The sequence below is a fragment of the Mastigoproctus giganteus genome, chromosome 8, assembly GCF_048544385.1.
Source record: "Mastigoproctus giganteus isolate SK-2022 chromosome 8, ASM4854438v1, whole genome shotgun sequence".
Lineage (NCBI taxonomy): Eukaryota > Metazoa > Arthropoda > Arachnida > Uropygi > Thelyphonidae > Mastigoproctus > Mastigoproctus giganteus.
In genome coordinates this window covers 9800047-9820892 of record NC_143582.1, presented here as the reverse complement: position 1 = coordinate 9820892, position 20846 = coordinate 9800047, and the positions used below count along the sequence as shown (strand labels likewise).

Sequence of the window (20846 nt, the reverse complement as noted above, 5' to 3'; positions counted from 1 at the left end):
AAACAAGAAAACATAAAGGATGTGTGAGCCAGATTAAAATTCCCTGAATTAAGCCATTTAATGCTTGGTCAGTTTCATGAAGACTTGTATCATTTCATTGGCAATTGGCATTAAAGAATTAAACTTATGCTTTTAATTTATTCTGTGCAGAGTCCCATAACACACTCTTTGCTCTTAGTAATATTTTTGAAAAGGCTGTTATACACTGCTTACACATAACTAAAACAACTGATGCATTTGCATCCTTTGAGAATATTGAAGGAATATTCAGCATTAGACTTGTCTAGAGTGCAATTTCTGTTTTTCAAACACTGTAAGCAATTTATAACAAATATGGCTTGGCTTTTGATAACAGAGACAGTGGAATTCATTGAGCACTTCCTGTTGCTTTCTAGCAGCAGCAACAGAAATATGCAGCAATATTAATGCAACATTTCCTTACATTTTGTGGACTGACATCTCCTTAATATTATATAGTTTATTGGAAGAACAGCATAAATTAACATTAACAGAGGCATACAATGCAAAAAAGCAAGTTTACATAGCATCAGCCAAAAAAAAAAAAAAAAAAATCCCATTTCACCCATCTGTTCACTCCAAATGCTTCTCCAGCTCAGCCTTAAATTTGTTTAAGCTGTCAACTTCCACAAGAGATGAAAGTCTGTTCCAGCAATCAACTACCCGCTGGCTAGACAAATTTTTGCACATCTATTCTACAACTGTCTTTCCTCAGTTTGAATCTATGCCCTCTCAGGTTAATCTGAGCAAGAGGGAGACTCCCATCAGCACTGAGCTTGCTAAACCCGTTCAAGGCCTTATACACCTCAGATCGCCTTGCATGTGCCTAATCTCCAGGTGCTGCAGTTTGCCGAACTTAAGCCTATCTTGGTAAGAGCATCCCTTTGTTGCCCTACTTTGTACTGGTTTTAGCAACTCTACATCCTCCCTAAAATGAGGCCAACAGACCTGTACACAGTATTCAAGGTATGGCCCGACCATTGCTTTATACAAAGGGATAATCACCTCCTTCTCTCTGCTAGCAAAATATTCCTATATATATCATTGACAAAACTCCATGATCTGCTCCGGCAGCCCATCTGCACTGCTCAGCGAACTTCATATCTGACTGCATAATTACCCCCAGGTCTTTTTCACTTTCCACTTCCCTGAGTGTAGTACCACCCAGTTGGTACATTTCTCTTGGGTAACTGCTACCCATATGCAGTATTTTTCATTTGTCAATTTTAACCCATTTGCCCAGCTTATCTAGACCCAGTTGCAATAGCATACGGTCTTTACTGTTGTTAACAACTCTGACAACCTTTGTATCATCTGCAAACTTGGACATTAAGCCTGGTATACCCTCATCAATAGCATTGATGAATACACAAAACAACAATGGGCCCAGCACCAAACTCTGGGGAACTCCACTAATAACATTAGTCCATGAAGAGCAGTGTCCATTGATTACCACTCTCTGTTGTCTCCCACTCAACCATCCCTTTACCCATTGTAGCAACTTGCCCTTAATGCCATACCACTCCAATTTTTACAGTAATCGTCCATGTGCAACAGTATCAAAAGCTTTCCTGAAATCCACGTATATGATAAAAAAATTTTTTTGCATCCAGTTCCTTTGTGACAACATCATACTATCCAATCAAATTGGTCAGACAAGACCTCCCTTTAACAAACCTATGCTGTTTCTTAACTACTACTGCAGTCTTGTCTAGATGATCATGCAGTGCCTCTTTAACCAGTGACTGCATTATTTCCCCTGAAACAAAAGTTAAACTTGCAGGTCTATAGTTACTTGTCACCTTTTGATGAACCCCCTTTGTGAATTGAGGATACATTTGCACACCTCTAGTCCATGGGGACCTCCCCTGAGTCCAAGCAAGCTCTCCTAATTATGGCTAAGGGTTTGCTCACTTCCTTTACTGCCTCTAATATAACTGGATAGATCCCATTCACCCCAGATGCCTTCCTTATGATCAACTTCAACAATTTCTCCTCCACTTTCCTCTCAGTTATTACAAAATCACTTAGCTCTCTGTTCGAGTTTGATAAGCTTCTGGCATTCCCCTTCTTGAATAACTCCTCATGTGTGAATGTAGATGCAAAATACTCATTCAGTTTATCAGCTACCTGAGCATGATCATCAGTAGTCAAACCATCTATGTTAATTTGACCAATCTGATTCATCCCTTTCCTTCTAGAGTTTACATAAGTAAAGAACTCTTTGCTGTTTTTCTTTGCATCCTTTGCCAAAGATTTCTCATAATCTCCCTTTGCCTGCCTACATCGAAGTTCACTGCTGTCATTGCATCTTCCTATGGTAGTTTTAAATAACAAATTTATTATTAAATAAATTTTTCTAAGAAAATGGTTGTTTGTAACACCTTCTGCAGTATATAAGCATATAAATTTAGATATGGCTACAATACCATATCCGTTTTGACATTACATAAACTAGCATGTTTTTTAACAAACTAAGTTGTTTGGTAGTTTGATGAACAGAACCATAACTTATTTTTCAGTGTGGCCTGTTAGATGTGTTAAGCAGTAGGTTGTTGAAAGAGAGTAAAGTTTTCAGCATTTACTGCTTGTGGTACAATAGAGTTTAATTATGTAAATCATTATTTGATTACACCATGTTTAATTTACATTTTTAGTATTGGTAATTTTTTCAGCAATTACCAAAAAATTACTGAAGTGTGCATTTATTGAAGTCAGTTTGCTACAAATTTTGCTTAATATTTTTGATATATATACTACTTTTCAGGAGAGTGCCGAGGTATTGGTGGAATTTTCTTTGATGACCTTGAGCAACCAGACCAGGAAAATGTTTTTAAATTTGTTACTGTAAGTATTATAATTTTTCTTTTTTTTTTTTTTTTTAACTAAGATTTCAAAATTTGTTCATAATTTCATTGTCTAATATTATATGAGATAAAACAAAAATTTGGTTTTCTAGTTGCTTGATGCTTCAGGAGTGGTCAAATGTTGGTTTGTAGGTTGTGTTATTATTTTTAATTCCTCTGTATGGGTAACTTTAATTTTTATTGGTGAAACTTTTTTTTTTTATGAGGTGAAGTATTCTGCATGTTTAGGAGAAAGGGATATTTTATGTGCAGAGATTTAAATGATAAATATATGAGAAGGGGAAATTACTACATCATTACAGAAGCCATTTATTTCTGTAATTTTTTATTAGTAGTGGGGAAAATTATGCAAGGAAGTGAGCTTATAGCATTAGCCAGAAAAATTAAAATAAATTCATATTTTATTTGCCATCCCTTCTAGTAATTTGTCCAATCCTTTAAATTTATTCATATTACCTACTTCCACAATACCAAGTTTAATCCAACAGTGTTATTCTCTGGCTGAAAGCGAATTAGCACACTACTACCCTACAGCCTTCAGTCTCTCATTTAAATTTATGTCACCCCCCTGCATCAGCCAAGAAAGAATATTTATGAGGTGGAAATTGAGATATAATGTTGTGATTTAAAACTAAATGTGGTTTTCTTTCTTCTCACACAAAATAAGTGTGAGAAGTCATCTATTTCTTCTGTGCTAAAAATAACAAATTAAAATGGAAATTATGGCTGTATGTGATGAAACGGCAATGTCTCAAAAAGGTTCCCAATTTGTGTTGATTTTTTAAGGAAAGGAGAAGCAACTTTCAAGATGAAGAAATCTGGTTGCCCACAAACATCAGTCATTGCTGTTGATGTTGCTAAAGCTTAACATATCATTTAAAAAAAAATCACCTGTGCAACTGAAAAAGATATTAGCTTATGCTTGACATTTGAAAGAATATTGGGGCAGATTGGAAAACTGCTACCTTGGAGCAGGGGGATAGATAGACTGATAACTAGAGCAACAGTCAGAAGTGAAGGTGACCTACTGTGAGTCATCATGGAACAAGTAAATATATGAACTATGTTAGGATAACTAAGAGTAAGAAGTGCATGTATACTTACATGTACACTAATGCTAGGAGCATTGTAAATAAATTTGAAGAATTGTTTAAGTCATCAAATGCAGCCATCATAGGGATAGCACAGCCATGGTGTCACTCAGACATATAAGTAATGCTGAGTTTAAATATGGGGAGTACAATGTATAAAGGAAGGAAGAGGAATTGTGCTTAGTTAAGAAGCATATTAAATCTAAGACAGTGCATGAAGTCTACATGGGTGACCAGTGCAATATTGAGTCAGTTTCGTATGATATAAGCACAGGAAAAACAAAATTGAGAGTAGGAGCATGTTATAGGCCTAATGACTGTGATGAGTATACCAAACAGCTGTACAGAGAAATAGAGTGGACCAGTAAATCAGAATCTCTTTTAATGGAGGATTTTTAACTTTCCAGATGTTGACTAGAATTTGTGGGTTAGTCACTCACACACTAGCAATGCTTTTGTAGATTTCTTGGATGACTGTTTTGTACAACATCATATTAGAGAGGCAGCAAGGGGAAGCAATACCCTTGATCTGATTATCAGCAGTGATAATCAGATCAAGATCTGATCAAGTGATAATCAGATCTTCGTGCATTAAGAATTTGCAGGTAAGAGACCCACTGGGTGGCAGCAGTCATCTTCTATGCAGTAAGGACCAACTGATTATTTTACCTACAGCAAATTCAAAATGGAAAGCATTCAGGGAAGTAATCATAGAAGCTATGATTATTTCTCTGAATCCTTTTCATACCAACAAAGAAATACTGTTCAAGGTTTAGACTTAAATGGATGTCAGATGAACTATTAAGACACGTGGCAGAGAAGAAAAGTGCATGAGATGCATATAAATTTTCAGGTAATACAGAAGCATATGGTATATATAAATTAGTCATAATTGAGTCAAAAAGGAGGTTAGGCAAGCTAAGGCAGATTATGAGAAGTCTCTGGCAAAGAATGCAAAGAAAAGAAGCAAAGAATTCTATGCTTATATTAATAGTAGTAGGAAGGGTTTGAATCACACACTTGATGTCAATGGGTTAACTATTGATGACCCTGCTTAGGTTGCTGACAAATTGTATTTTGCATCTATGTTTGCGCATGCGGAATTCTTTAGGGAGGGGATGCCAGAAGTTTATCATACTCTAACGGGGAGTTAAATGACTCCCCATTAAAGTATGATAATTCTGTATTTAACTGAAAGAAAAGTGGAAGAGAAATTGTTGAAGCTGAACATAAAAAAGGCACCTGGGTGGATGGGATCTGTCCAGTCATATTAAGGGAGGCAGCAAAGAAGGTAAGCAAATCCTAGGCCATAATTATGAGAATATCCTTGGATTCAGGGGAGGTCCCTGTGGACTGGGGATGTGCAAATGTATCCCCAATTCATAAAGGTGAACAAAAGGTGCATAAGTAATTACAGACCTGTTAGTTTAATGTCTGTTCTACAGAAAATAATGGAGTCACTGGTTAAACAAGTAATGCAGGACCATGTAATGCAATTATACTGCAGTCACAGCATGGATTTGTTAAGGAGCATTCTTGTCTAACCCTAATAGGTTACTATGATGTGATGACCAAGGAACTAGATGCAAAAATAGTTTTGATATCATATACTTGGATTTCAGGAAGGCTTTTGATGCTGTTGCACACAAATGACTGTGGTCCAAACTGGAGCACTGTGGCATTAAGGGCAATTTGCTGCTATGGATAAGGGGATGGTTAAGTGGAAGAAGACAGTCATTATAAATGGGTACTGCTATTCTTGGACTAATGTTATTAGTGGAGTTCCCTAGGGTTCAGTGCTGGGCCCAGTGTTGTTTTCAATATTTATTAATGATATTGATGAAGTTATATCAGGCTTGATATCGAAGTTTGTGGATGATTCAGAGGTTGGCACAGTTGTTGACAAGCAATTAGGGTGAACTACTGCAACAAGATCTAGGGAAATTGGATTAATTGGCTGAGAAATGGCAGTTGAAGTTTAACATTGGCAAGTGAAAGATACTGAATATGGTTAGCAGTAATCCCAGAGTAACATATCAGCTGTGTGGTACTACACTCGAAGTAGTGGAAAATGAAAAAGACCTCGTGGTAATTGTGATATCAGATATGAAATTCTCTGAGTAGTTTAGACATGCTGCTAGGACTGCTCATGGGGCTTTATCAATGATATACAGAAACCTTGATAGCATGGTTAAGGAGATGATGATCCCTTTGTACAAGGCCATAGTTAGGCCACATCTTGAGTATTGTCTACTGGTCTGGAGGCTGTACTTTAGGAAGGATGTAGACAAAAACAAATGTAAATTTTGCGTGCAAATCTTTTAGTTTCAGTTTGGCTAAATTTTTAACGTACCAGGATGGGAATACTGTACTAATGTAAAAATAAGAAATAAACAAAAATTATAATAATAGTTTGTTAATTTTTATTACAAATGCCATGTTCAATTAATAGTTGCTTGTTTCTTACGTTTACTTACTGCCATTTGTGCCCCTTTTATTTAGACATGTGCTGATGCTGTGATACCGGCATATCTACCCATTGTCAAGAAAAACAAAGACAAAGGTTACAATTATGCAGATCGTCAATGGCAACTTTTGCGCAGGGGCAGGTAAGACACTATCTCTTTAGAAAGGATTTCAAACTTTCTTGTGTTTGCAAATTAAACTTATAATATATTCATTGGATATTTAAAATCCATTCTGTTTTTGTTATGTTTTCAAATAGAATTTACAAGATTAAGAACCTTGTTTTCTATTTCCACAACATAGTACCTTGCTAATTCTTTATCTGTTAAGAAACAGCTGGGGAAAAAAATTAAATTATACAGGGTGTTTGAAAAATGATGGTCAATAATTTAAAGGTGAAAAGTACAAACTAAAATAAGCAAAAAAGTCCCAGTGAACATCTGGCCGCAAATGAACCATTTTCGAGATAATGCACATTTTCTGTTAAGATCCGCCACTGACTATGGGAGCACTAGTTTAGCAAAAAAGCCATGAATCTTTTGCTAAGGGTGGCAACATAAGATAATACATTTTCAATTTTTGGTTTCAACGCCACAGGATTTTACAGATGTTACATGTTACAGGATGTTCTTTCTAACACCCTTTCCTCATCACCAGGTGTTATGCTTCTGGGCCTACCTGCTCATATTCCATGTGCAAAGTGCCCATGTTCTCTAAGGCATTGATGTACTGATGAATGTGCTCCTGTTGGGCTGCCTTTGGTGGGGAAATGCTTCTGCCGTTGGCTTTACCATACATGAAGTGTATGTCTGCATACTCTTCATTGCTGTAACCTCTTTCCATGTTAACTATCCTTTGACAGGTACTAGTATGCTTGCTATGTCTCAGTGCATTGAGAGAGGGAAAACGGAGAGAATGAGCATAACCTAACCTAAACAAGTCAGCGGTGGATCCCAACTAGAAATGTGCAATATCCCAAAAATGATTCACTTAAGGATCCATGTTTACTAGGCTTTTTTTGCATATTTGTAGTCTGTACAGTTCACCTTTAAATTATTGACCATCACTTTTGAAACACCCTGTATAACCCATTCTACTGAAAGACCAGGACACTTGTATCTTTTACACCTGCAGCTGTGTTGAACTCAATTTGATTTATGTTTAAAGAATAAAACTTAATTTTCTAAGCCGGTGACCTGATATTAAAGCATTCTAATAACTTTTACAATTGCTTGCCATAAGTATATATATTGCAGAGACGTAGCTAACATGCTGCAAGAATTACCAAAGAACATGGGCTTGCAAGTATTTAAGGGGCCACAGACATGTCACAAAAAATTTGCTTTTCTGTAAATATCATAGAAAGAAAACTATATCACATAATATTATTTTTGTATAATAGTAGAGAACAATCATATACAGGTAGCCCTCGTTTTGTGCCGATTCGCAATAGCGCTGATCACTGACCACAACGGTATTTTTATTTTTGCATTTTTTTTTTTTTTTTTTTTTTTTTTTGCAATTTCTTTATAAATTGAAAGTTTAAAATCGTCAGACAAAATTTATTGACATCATACTGTGCTATGTGTCATGCACTTTTCATGTGATTTAGGACATCTGAAGCAATCAGCAATTAGCGCATGCATCCGTATCAGAGACGAGAAAGATTCCTGCCCTCAAAGTAGCCACTCATGGATGCAGGTAGTCAAAGTCAATGCGGTGAAAGCATTCAGTTGGTAGATGTTTACACTATTTACATGTGTGGGAAATTTATTATTAAGCTAACATTTTTTTATAATTGTGCTATTAATAAATTAAATAATAATAGTGATAGCCATTTGCATTTTTTGCTGTCGTGTTATAAAGTTTTTAATTTAATAGAATAAAGAGATGCCATGTCTGGTAAAAGTAGTTCATTGAATCCTAGTACAATATTCGGAGAATGGAATCTGGTGAAAGCCACCGTGATGTGTGTAGGGCTATGGATATGCCTCCATCGACTATTACTACAACTATGAAGAATGCTAATAAAACAAAACAATCGATGCAAAGTGGTAGGTAAAATTTTTGGTGCCCGGAACCTAACCTGTGATTTCTAATTGACTCCATTATATAAAGGATTCCATTTGCGCCACTCCCACCACGAACCTAACCCCCCACGTAAATCAAGCGCTACCTGTATTTCTTACATTTTTGGTAATGGTGGCCAGTATTGGAAGGTCGTTTAGTAAATTAAAAGTAACAAAAGGCTACAAAAGATTCTATAGAAGAAACCAGATTAAATGATCTTGCTATACTAGCTATTGAACAGAAAAATGCTGTCAACATAGCCCTTAAAGAACTAATTAGTTATTGTGCAAAAAAAGGCAAGGAAAGTGAATTTTTAAATAAGAACCAGATTATAAATTAATCTCATTATAGCATTATATAAGTTTTTAACAGTTTATATTTATTGAATATTACTTAAAATGTACGTTATAAATAATATTTCTACAAGTAAGGCATTACCATTTCATGTTAATAAAAATAGAGGGGCATTTGGTGGTCTTTTTCATAGGAGCCCAAATTTTCTAGCTGTGCTGCTGATATTCATGATGTTTTAAAACATGTGGCCTGTACTTTCAGTATTGATACAAGACCTAAAAACAATGAATAAATTTAGATAAACATGTCTGATTCTTAACTGTTATTGTTCTTCATCTGTTTGAATTTTTAAAAATGGTTATGGAGTTTGTTTTTGATGGTAAAAAATAATTAAAATGGTAAAATAATAAATAAGAATAAGCAGACACATACATAGTAAAATGTTTATCCATACAAGGTATAGATTTGCTTTTTTTTTTTAAATTTTTATTTTCACTATTTCTCCATAGTTTTTTTTTTTTTAACTAAAACATCCATAACTCCATAATTGTTCAGAATCGGTCACATGTTTATGTGAATTTTTGTCCCTGTTTTCATATCCCAAATTGATCCTGATGGTACAGCCCACTGAGTACTGAGTCTTGCTCTTTAATGGCAACAGAATAATATCCATGATTGAAAATTTAATGCAGCAAAAAAGTGCATTAATTTTATATGATTTCAACTACTGCATTGAAATATCTTCCTCCAATTTTTATTTGGATATAATATGAATGAAATAAATAAGTAGACCCCAGTTATCTGGAGTATATGGTAATTAGATAATCCCTGATAATCCCCAAAATTAATTAAAAATGTAACTATGAGAAAAATATACAATTAAAATTATACTGTACATAAAATTACCTGCAGAGATAGAGGTGATTATTCCATTGTACAAATAAGGCAGTAATTATGACACATCTTGAGTATTGCATACAGATAGGAAACCTCATTTTAGGAAGGATGTGGATCTCTTCAATGGGCACAGAGAAGATCAACAAAATTGCTGAGGGGAGCAAAAGAGTGATCTCACCAGGAAAGGTTTCAGTTTTGTAAGTTGCAGTGTCTGGAGATTAGGCACCTGCAAGCAGATCTGATTGTGGTGTTTAAGGCATTGGCTGGATTGAATGAGATCAATACTGGTGGAATCCTTCCTCTTTTCTCAGACTGCATGCACATAATTCTTTCTCAGACTGCATGCACATAAGGCAGCATAAATTCAAATTGAAGGATGGTTGCAGGTTGGATATGCATAAATTTGCCTTCAGCCAGAGCCTATCTGGTATTGTTAGAGGTGGGTTGATTCAATAAATTCGAAAAAGAACCAGATTAACTATAAGAGGGGAATGGAAAGGTGAAATTTTTTTTTTTCCCTGCTGATGCTGCATAACCTTGCTTTCTTGCATCATTGCCACTACTAAACTAAGAGTAAAAGTTCTGCAGATTTACTCAACAAGTACAGACCAGTGTTGAAAAAAAGCCATGAGTTAGGGTTAAATGTGAAATGTCTGCAATTCTCCCCAGACACAATAGGAGGGGGTATATGATGAGAGCCTTGTCGATCAGTTCGGCACTGGAAAGATTGTGCCAGGCTCAAGGGGTAGAATTTTTTTCACCGTGGTCTGTGCTTGCTAACAGGAGAGACTGCTTCTACAGGGATGGGATACACTTAAATAGAAAGACTGCAAGAATATTTGCTTATGCTATTAAGGCAGTGTTAGGTGGGTCAGGAAACTGCTAACTTAGTGGGGATACACAGACTAAAAGTTTAACAATGGCCACAGGCAGAGGCAAAAATGATTCTTGCACTGCTTTTATTAGAATGAGCAGCAGCCTGGAAAGCAAGGTAATGGAGATTTCCAGGACTGCTAGGAGTCATAGTGGAACAAGTAAATACATGGGCTGTGTTAGGGTAACTAAGAGTAGGAACAGGTTCATGTATACTTGCATGTACACCAATGCTCGGAGTATAGTTAATAAATTCGATGAGCATGAAGTGCTAGTCAAGACATCAAAGGCAGATATTGTTGGGATATCAGAGACGTGGTGTCTCACAGATATAAGCAGTGCAGAATTGGAATTTGGGGAGTACAATGTGTACAGAAAGGATAGACAGAACAGGAAGGGAGGAGGGGTTATGCTGTTAGTTAAGAAACACATAACATCTAAGGAAGTGCATCCAGTTGATGTTTGTGCACAATGCAATGTTGGGTCTATTTGATGTGACATAAGCACTGGAAAAGGGAAAATGAGAGTAGGGTGTGTGTGTTATAGGCGTAATGAATCTGATGAGTATAATCAGCAATTGTGCAGAGAAGTAGAGTGGGGCAGTAAATCAGAATGTCTTGTAATGGGGGATTTTAACTTTTCAGATATTGACTGGAACCTGTGGGTTGGTCACTCACACACTAGCAGCAATTTTTGTGGATTTATTGGATGACTGTTTTCTATAGCAACATGTTAGAGAGAGGCAACCAGAGGGAGTAATACTCTTGATCTGATTATCAGCAGTGATTATTCATGCATTAAGAATTTGCAGATAAAGGAACCACTGGGTGACAGCGATCACACTGTACTGATGTGGGAATTACTTAAAAATGTAACTACCATCAAGACTAAAGGGAAGGGTTTTTGCTTTCGTAAAGGTGATTACAGGGGTCTCAGACAGTTTTTAAATTCCATATGGTGGGATCAACTGATTATGTTACCAACATTGAATTCCAAATAGGAAGCCTTCAGAGACTTAATGAGTATTTTGCATCTACATTCACACATTAGGAGTTATTCAATGAGGGGAGTGCCAGAAGCTTATCAAACTCTAACAGCGAGCTAAGTGATTTTGCAATAACTGAGAGCAAAGTGGAGGAGAAATTGTTGAAAGTATATCAGGTTTAATGTCCAAGTTTGCAGATGATACAAAGGTTGGCACGATTGTTAATGACAGTAAAGACAGTATGCTACTCCAACTGAATCTAGATAAGTTGAACAAATGAGCTGAGAAATGGCAACTGAAGGTTAACTTTGACAAATGCAAAGTACTGAATTTGTAGTACTTTGCATTTGTCATTCGGTAGCAGTAACCGAAGAGAAAACGTACCAACTTTAGCATTAGCATTAGTAGAGGCATTTGATGCAAGAAAGCAAGCTTATGCAGCATCAGCCATAAAAAAAAAAAAAAAAAAACCCACTTCCACTTCACCCCTCTGTTCGTTCAAAATACCTGTCCAGCTGAGCCTTAAACTTATTTAGGCTATCAACCTCCACCACAAGGGATGGCAGTCTGTTCCACCAACCAACCACCCGCTGGCTAAAGGCAAATTTCCGCACATCTATCCTACATCTGTCTTTCCTCAATTTGAATTTATGTCCTCTCAGGTGATTTTTCTCAGCTAGAGGAAGAATCCCATCAGCATTGAGCATGCTTAAACCATTCAAGGCTTTATACACCTCTATCAGATCACCTCGCTGGTGCCTAGTCTCCAGACACTGTAATTTGCAAAACTTAAGCCTTTCTTCGTAAGAGCACCCCTTTGTTCCATTCACTAATCTTGTTGCCCTTCTCTGTACTCGTTCCAGCAGCTCTACATCCTTCTTGAAATGAGGCCTCCAGACCTGTATACAGTACTCTAGGTGTGGCCTGATCATTGCCTTATACAATGGAATAATCACCTCCTTATCCCTGCTGGAAAAATTCCTGTATATCATTGACAATACTCCATGAGCTACTCTTGCATCCCGTCTGCACTGCTCAGAGAACTTCATATCTGCCTGCACAATCACCCCCAAGTCCCTTTCATTCTCTACCACTGTCAGTCTAGTACCACAGAGTTGATACGTTGCTCTGGGGTTGCTGTTTCCCATGTGTAGTACTTTACATTTGTCAATGTTAAACTTCATTTGCCACCTCTCAGCCCATCTGCTCAACCTTTCCAGATCCTTGCAGCAGCATAGTGTCAGTAGTGTCCTTGACAACCCTGCCAACCTTTGTATCATCTGCAAACTTGGACATTAAGCTTGATATACCATCATCAATATCATTTATAAATACAGAAAACAATAATATTAGTAAATTAATAAGAGAAGTTTACCTCAATATAGTACGTGGAACACTTCCGTATGATACCCTCCAGAAATTAAAACGGAAAAAACGAAAAAATCGACAACTTACCGGTACATTAAAGTAAAATATTAAATAATCAATTTAACACAATTCAAAATCAATTCAAAACAATTAAAATTCAAATTAACGCAATTAAAAGAATCTAACGAAAATATTCAAAACGATTTTCCTTCCTGAAGCTGACAATGCTTTTCGACCGACTGTCGTGATCACAGGAATGAAAATTACCGAATCAGGCTAAACCTGCAACTTAAATAGTGATTATGTGACCTCGCGCATGCGCGTAAAGGTCCACGCATCGGAGATCAAATATGGCCGCCGAACATTAACAGAATTCTCGTGTAATTTAATTTCAACGGTTTCTGCAATTAATAGTCGCGTATAATTACGTTGAACGTTAAGTATTTTGGCCTCGTTAAATAAAAAAGTATGTTTTTCGTTAATGGCATGAAAGGCTAACGAAAAACATACTTTTTTATTTAACGAGGCCAAAATACTTAACGTTCAACGTAATTATACGCGACTATTAATTGCAGGAACCGTTGAAATTAAATTACACGAGAATTCTGTTAATGTTCGGCGGCCATATTTGATCTCCGATGCGTGGACCTTTACGCGCATGCGCGAGGTCACATAATCACTATTTAAGTTGCAGGTTTAGCCTGATTCGGTAATTTTCATTCCTGTGATCACGACAGTCGGTCGAAAAGCATTGTCAGCTTCAGGAAGGAAAATCGTTTTGAATATTTTCGTTAGATTCTTTTAATTGCGTTAATTTGAATTTTAATTGTTTTGAATTGATTTTGAATTGTGTTAAATTGATTATTTAATTATTTATATTTTACTTTAATGTACCGGTAAGTTGTCGATTTTTTCGTTTTTTCCGTTTTAATTTCTGGAGGGTATCATACGGAAGTGTTCCACGTACTATATTGAGTATTACAGCTCTGATTCATACTATAGAAAACAATAATGGACCCAACACTGAGCCCTGAGGGACTCCACTAATAACATTAGTCCACGATGAGCAGTGTCCATTGATTACCACTCTCTGTCTTCTCCCCCTCAACCACCCCTTTATCCATAGCAGCAATTTGCCTCCAATGTCACACTGCTCCAATTTGTGCAGCAGTCTTCCATGTGCAACAGTATCAAAAGCCTTTCTAAGATCCAAGTATATAATATCAAAGTTATTCCCTGCATCCAGTTCTTTTGTGACTGCATCATAGTATCCAATCAAGTTGGTCAGGCAAGACTTCCCCTTAACAAAACCATGCTGTGTCTGAGCTATAACTGAAGTCTTGTCTAAATGATCCTGCAGTGCTTCTTTAACCAGTGCCTCCATTAATTTTCCTGGAACAGAAGTTAAGCTCACAGGTCTATAATTACTTGTGTAAGCCTTTGATCCTCCTTTGTGAATTGGGGTCACATTTGCACATTTCCAGTCTATGGGTACCTCCCCTGAGTCCAAGGAAGCTCTCATAATTATGGCTAACGGTTTGCTTACCTCCTTTGCTGCCTCCTTTAATATAACTGGATAGATCCCATCCACCCCGGGTGCCTTTCTTGTGTTTATCTTCAACAGTTTCTCCTCCACTCTACTCCCAGTTATTTCAAGATTCTGTAGCTTACTGCTAGAGTTGAATACACCTCTGGCATTCCCCTCCCTGAATAACTCCTCATGTGTGAATGTCGCAAAATATTCATTTAGTTTGTTGAACCTGAGCAGGATCATCAACAGCTGACCCATCAATATCAAGTGGACCAATCTGATTCATCCCCTTCCTTCTAGAGTTTACATAAGTAAAGAACTCTTTGCTGTTTTTCTTTGCATCCCTTGCCAAGGATTTCTCGTAATCTGCCTTCGCCTGCCTAACCTCCTTTGTAACCTGGTTGCATATCAACTTGTATCTATCATAGGCTTCTGTGTCATGTGTTAATTTGTAAGTATCCCATGCATTTTTCTTCTCATTAGTTTATCTGACATCCATTTTGGCCTAAACCTTGAACAATATTTCTTAGTTGGTATGTAAAGCCTAGTAGCTTCCAAGATAAGTTCTTTGAATGCTTCAATTAGGGGAGTGCCAGAAGCTTATCAAACTCTAACAGCGAGCTAAGTGATTTTGCAATAACTGAGAGCAAAGTGGAGGAGAAATTGTTGAAAGTATATCAGGTTTAATGTCCAAGTTTGCAGATGATACAAAGGTTGGCACGATTGTTAATGACAGTAAAGACAGTATGCTACTCCAACTGAATCTAGATAAGTTGGACAAATGAGCTGAGAAATGGCAACTGAAGGTTAACTTTGACAAATGCAAAGTACTGAATTTGTAGTACTTTGCATTTGTCATTCGGTAGCAGTAACCGAAGAGAAAACGTACCAACTGTGAGGTATTACACTCAGGGAAGTGGAAAGTTAAAAAGACCTGGGGGTAATTGTGTAGTCAGATATGAAGTTCGCTGAGCAGTGTAGATGGGATGCCACTGCAAATCATGGAGTTTTGTCAATGATATATGAGAATTTTGCTGGCAGGGAGGTGATTATCCCATTATACAAGGCAATGGTCAGGCCACAGCTAGAGTACCATGTACAGATTTGGAGGCCTCATTTTAGGAAAGATGTAGAGTTGCTAGAACGAGTACAAAGCAGGCAACAAGATTGGTGGGGGGAACAAAGGAGTGCCTTACCAAAGCACTCCTTTGTTCCCCTCCACTTAAGTTCTGAAAATTGCAGCGCCTGGGAGTAGGCACCTGCGAGGTGATCTGATTGAGGTGTATAAGGCTTTGAATGGGTTGAGCAAGCTGGAATGCTAATGGGATTCTTCCTCTTGCTCAGATTAAGAACCTGAGGGGGCACAGTTTCAAATTGAGGAAAGACAGTTGTAGAATAGATGTGTGGAAATTTGCCTTAGCCAGTGGGTTGATTGGTGGAACAGACTTCGATCTTTTATTGTGGAAGTTGATAGCCTAAATATATTTAAGGCTGAGCTGGACAGGCATTTAGAATGAATGGAGGGGTGAAATGGGAGGGTTTTTTTTTTTTTTTTTTGGCTGACGTTGCATAAGCTTGCTTCCTTGCATCATATGCCTCTGCTAATGTTAACTACTACTACAAATAATAAAAAATGTAAATTTATTTACATACATACTGTATTCATATTTATAAAAGTATACTACAACAGCACAAGAAGAAATTTGACATAATTTAATATATACATATTTTTGAAAAGGAAAATTAATGAAGTTCACTTTTTTTTCCCTTGGTTTGCTTTCCTGCCAATGGTACTACATAAATTACAAAGCATTATCTTCTCAGCGAGAGTGTTGTCCTCTTGCTTCTACATGTAGTCAAGTACCCAAGTACCTTTTTCCTATTTAATGTGATGGACACATATTGACACAAATTAAAAAACTGAATAACATTAACTGTATGGGAGTAAAATTGAAGGATTACTCAAATATAACTAGATTAAGCTGGTTACGCAGAAAACAAAGGTAGGGCACAGTTTCTGAGAAATTTAGGATCAGGAACATTCAAAAATGTAAATAAACAAATCTGTAAGAGATTTCGCATATTTATTTTTGTAATCCACCTTAGACAAACGTTCGTGGATTGTCGAAACCAGAGTTAATCCACAATGCAGATAATCCATCCTTGGACAATAAAGACTATTGCATATGTATTTTTTTAAAAAATAAAAGTAAAATAGATAATTACTGAAGTTGTGCTCAACCACAAATATTCTTGTACTTTTTTTCACCTGCAGGTATGTCGAATTCAATTTAATTTATGACCGAGGAACAAAATTTGGTTTGCTAACACCAGGAGCTCGGTATGAAAGCATTTTAATGTCACTACCATTGCTTGCTGTAAGTATAAATAGATATGTATTCTCTCGCTCTCTATTTTGTAAACATTCATAAGAATTAGTCTTAGAAAAATCTTATCTTTAAATCTGTGAAAAGTTGCAAAATCTTTAGGCGTATCGTGAGCATTCTCCCTGAAGGTGGGTCCTTATGCCTTGGAGAAATAAAACTAACTAATGCCATGGTTTCTAATTTCTTCTATACCTGTGAGTATTTTTATTTTTGATTAAGGTTGTTTTACTGTTTTGTGGGAAGGATATTTCCTTCCCACATACTCACAGGGAAAAAACCTTGCACAGTGTCTTGAGACTAGGTAACTAAAACCCGCCGACCGGGCTAGCCGGGTGGGTAAAGTGGGGATTTTCTTTACCCGAGTTCTCATCCTAACGTTCAAAACTCCACGGCCTCCAAATTCCATAAAAGCAGGCTATTTAAACTGCACAGTGAAGATTTGTATCCAAACCCACTGAGGTGTTTTAAACCCTAAAGTACGGCCACTCTCAAACAGCTAGTCGTGGCACTCCTGCCTGTGCTCGCTGTGGTGCTAAAGACCACAAGGGCAAGGAATGTTCAGCTTTTAAGCCAAGTTGTACTAACTGCCAAGGAGAACACCCTGCACATTCTTGAGCATGCCAGCGGTGGAAAGATAAAAAGGAAATTCAGAGAATAAAAACAGAGCTAAACATCTCCTATCAGGAGGCCAGAAAACGCATCCAACCAATAAATAGCACCAAACCCTCATACGCCCAGAAAGCTTCTGGGAAAAGTACCATTGGTACTCAGACCAATATGAGTATTCCACCAAAGGAGTCATTTACCCCCACTGCATGCAACTTTTTATTAAGTTCCCAAAAGCCCACCCAAAAATTACAATCAGCCGCTACTCCTATATCCATACCTCCTAGTGCTCCAGCACTTCCAAAACACAGTGCTAAAGAAACTCCGAAGAAAGGGGAATAGGCATCTACAATCCAAGAGACAATGGATGTCGAAGATAATTAGGTAGAGGACGAGTCTGTCCTGGAACTTTTTTTTTAGGTTCTCGCCACAGAAGACTGTCTGTGTACACTTTTGTTGCAAATGGAACCTGCATCCTTAACCAGAACTTAAACTCAGAAAAGACATCATTCCAGTAGCGCCCGAGACAAAATTCTTGGGGCTCATTTTCAACAAGAAGTTGATATTTTTACCCTATATCCGTCAACTGCGGACAAAGTGCACGAGAGGGTTGAACCTCCTACGTGCTATCTCCTCCAATAAATGGGGAGCAGACCACTCCACTTTACTAAGCCTCTATCATACACTTATCCGATCTAAACTAGACTATGGGTCCCAAGTGTACGCATCGGCTAGAAACAGCATACTTAGGTGGCCGGACCCTGTTCACCACCAAGCCATCCGTATTGCTACTGGAGCATTTAGAACATCCAGAGTTTATATGTTGAAGCAACTGAACCACCACTGCCATTCCGACGAAAGCAATTGTCTTTAAAATATACCTTTAAATTAAAATCCCTGCCAGACAACCCTACGTGGACATCAGTTTTCAAGCCACGATAAGGAAAACCTATATAACACTTGTCAGACTGCTAACCAGCCTTTTGGCATCTGTGTCCAAGAGCTGCTCAGAGAGCTCGACATTATGGTAGACAATGTTGCCCAGTCACCAAGGCAACCACTTCCACCCTGGCATGCTCGCTTACCATCATGCGACTTCTCTATTAAAAATTGGGGTAAGTCCATAACTCCATCTTCTGTCTACCAACAACTCTACGCTGCCCACCGAGCTGAATATTCCAACTTCTTGCCTGTCTTCACTGATGGCTCAAAGTTGGAGTTGTCTGTCGGATCTGCTGCTATCTTTCCAGGTCGTTCTATATCTGGAAAGATTCTCCAAGAATGCAGCATATATACAGCTGAGTTGTATGCTATAGAGTTAGTCTTGGACCACATTCAAACCCATAAGTATCAAAAGTGTATGGTGTACACTAACTCTCTAAGTACACTCAGGCTTAATCGGATATGAGGTATAATCCTCATCCATTTGTGACCCGGATTCAGCAGACTCTACACTATCTGTCCGATTGTTCTTTTGACATTCGTTTTTTTTTTTTTTTTGAGCTGGATTCCAAGCAACATTAGGATCGGGGGGAAATGAACTGGTAGATGCTGCGGCCAGATCACCAGAACCCCACAACACTTATTGCCTGTTAGTCCCCTATACAGACTACAGGCAGCTAATACACTCTAAATTACTGTCCCAATGGCAACAGTCTTGGCATGAGCAAGTGTCACAAACAAGCTCTATCAGGTAAAGCCTGTAATCCGACACTGGCAGTCTAGTGTGCGCAGGATTCGCAGATAGGAAGTTGTTCTAGCTCACCTCTGCATAGGACACATCAAATACATCTTACACATATATTTCTGCTGAGGGCAGATGACTGTCCTATGTGTGTGAGAACTGTGACACCATTTTAAGTATTCATCACATTTTAACCGAGTATCCATGTTTTAGACACAAACGTGATATTTATTTTACAATTTTTAGTCATCTGCCTGAGCCTTATACACTCAGACAGATTTTATCTGACAATGACCATGTGTCTGCTGTTTTTATCTATTTAAAATTAGGAAACGTTTTTACTCGTATTTAAAATTTACCTTTTATTGTTATTTTTTTGTTGATATGTTTTACTTTTATACTTTTTATATCTATGTTATTATATTTCGACATGGTGGCCTAACTAATTAGGTCACTGAGTGTTTAACTTTTTATATATGACCTGGATTTGGCGCATTATAGCCTTAGTGTGCCAATGTGCTAATGTGCCAATAAAATCCTAATCAAATCAAAACATAATTTTTCTTAAAGTGAGACTGAAGTATTATTACTAAATGAGTGTTATGGTGTGAAAAGCAATAATACTTGTTCCACTAAATTCTGCTATTTCCAATTGCATAATAATAATAATGTGTATGAACTGCAGGCAAGAACTGACCCCTAGAATTGTTTGAAATATGTACAATGTCTGTGAAAAGGGCTTTGTTAACAAATTATAATTGAATAAATTATAATTATGGACACTTTCTTTAAATTGAGAATTACTGAAATTGCTTTCATTGGTGTAATTGATATTTGAATTATTATTTTTTGTTTTCTATTAGAAATGGGAATATTATCATTCACCAGAAGAAGGATCAAAAGAAGAAAAATTGCTTGATGTATTAAAACAACCCAGAGAATGGGTTTAAGAAAACTGCATCTGTGAAAATTATACTCTTTTATACTCAGAAGGTGGAAAATTTATTGTATGAAGATTTATTGTGTAAAGTAATTTGTATAAAAGACAAAATGAAGATTAAAATTATTTTTCTGACATCAATATACATTTTCAATATAGTGTTGGAATTTTGTTTATTTCATCTATTTTTAAAAACTTTTTTATTTATTTTTTTATTTTTAGATATATTAGCAAATGCATAAATCTGAATATCACCTACCAGCTTGAACATATTCAACAACTTCAATTTTAACAAAATTTTATTTTTCATTGTTTAAGACAATCAAATAACACAATATAATAGCGTAGCTTAATTTAATTTATTATGATACTCACCTTTTTATAATCTGCATTGATGTTGGAATAAATTGGATGATAATTTTAAATTTAAGTTAGCATGAATAAGTTAGGATTTAAAAACAGAATTAAAATGTGCGCAAGGAAGTAGAAGTACAAGTCTTCGTCCTTAGTTGTCAATGTTGAAATTTGAAATGATTTTAGTTATACGGTTGGAAACAGAAGGCCAATAGCCATAACAAGTGGCTTTCGTTTTACACGTTGGCAATGGTAGAATGAGAGTAAACGCGTGTATTTAAGAAGACTAGGTTTCCGTGATGCTCCTGGATACACGTGGGAATCTCAGGTGCATGAGATTCCAGACCGGTGCTATGTTATAGGGTAGTTTGGAATTTAATACTTGAAGAGTGGAATGGCGGCGAAACCATTCTAT

At 36.9% G+C, this 20846-nt stretch overlaps 1 protein-coding gene across 5 annotated transcripts in view; it reads left to right on the top strand.

Moving 5' to 3' along the window:
* Positions 1-20103, top strand: part of Coprox (oxygen-dependent coproporphyrinogen-III oxidase) — a 151940-nt gene extending 131837 nt beyond the window's left edge. For all 5 annotated transcript variants that reach the window (XM_090378971.1, XM_090378968.1, XM_090378967.1 and 2 more), the window contains exons 10-13: positions 2786-2865; positions 6479-6585; positions 16736-16838; positions 20001-20103. In XM_090378971.1, the coding sequence (XP_090235097.1) occupies positions 2786-2865; positions 6479-6585; positions 16736-16838; positions 20001-20087 (377 nt within the window). In that variant the 3' untranslated portion in view covers positions 20088-20103. The remainder of the gene's footprint in view (positions 1-2785; positions 2866-6478; positions 6586-16735; positions 16839-20000) is intronic.
* The last annotated feature ends 743 nt before the right edge of the window (positions 20104-20846 follow it).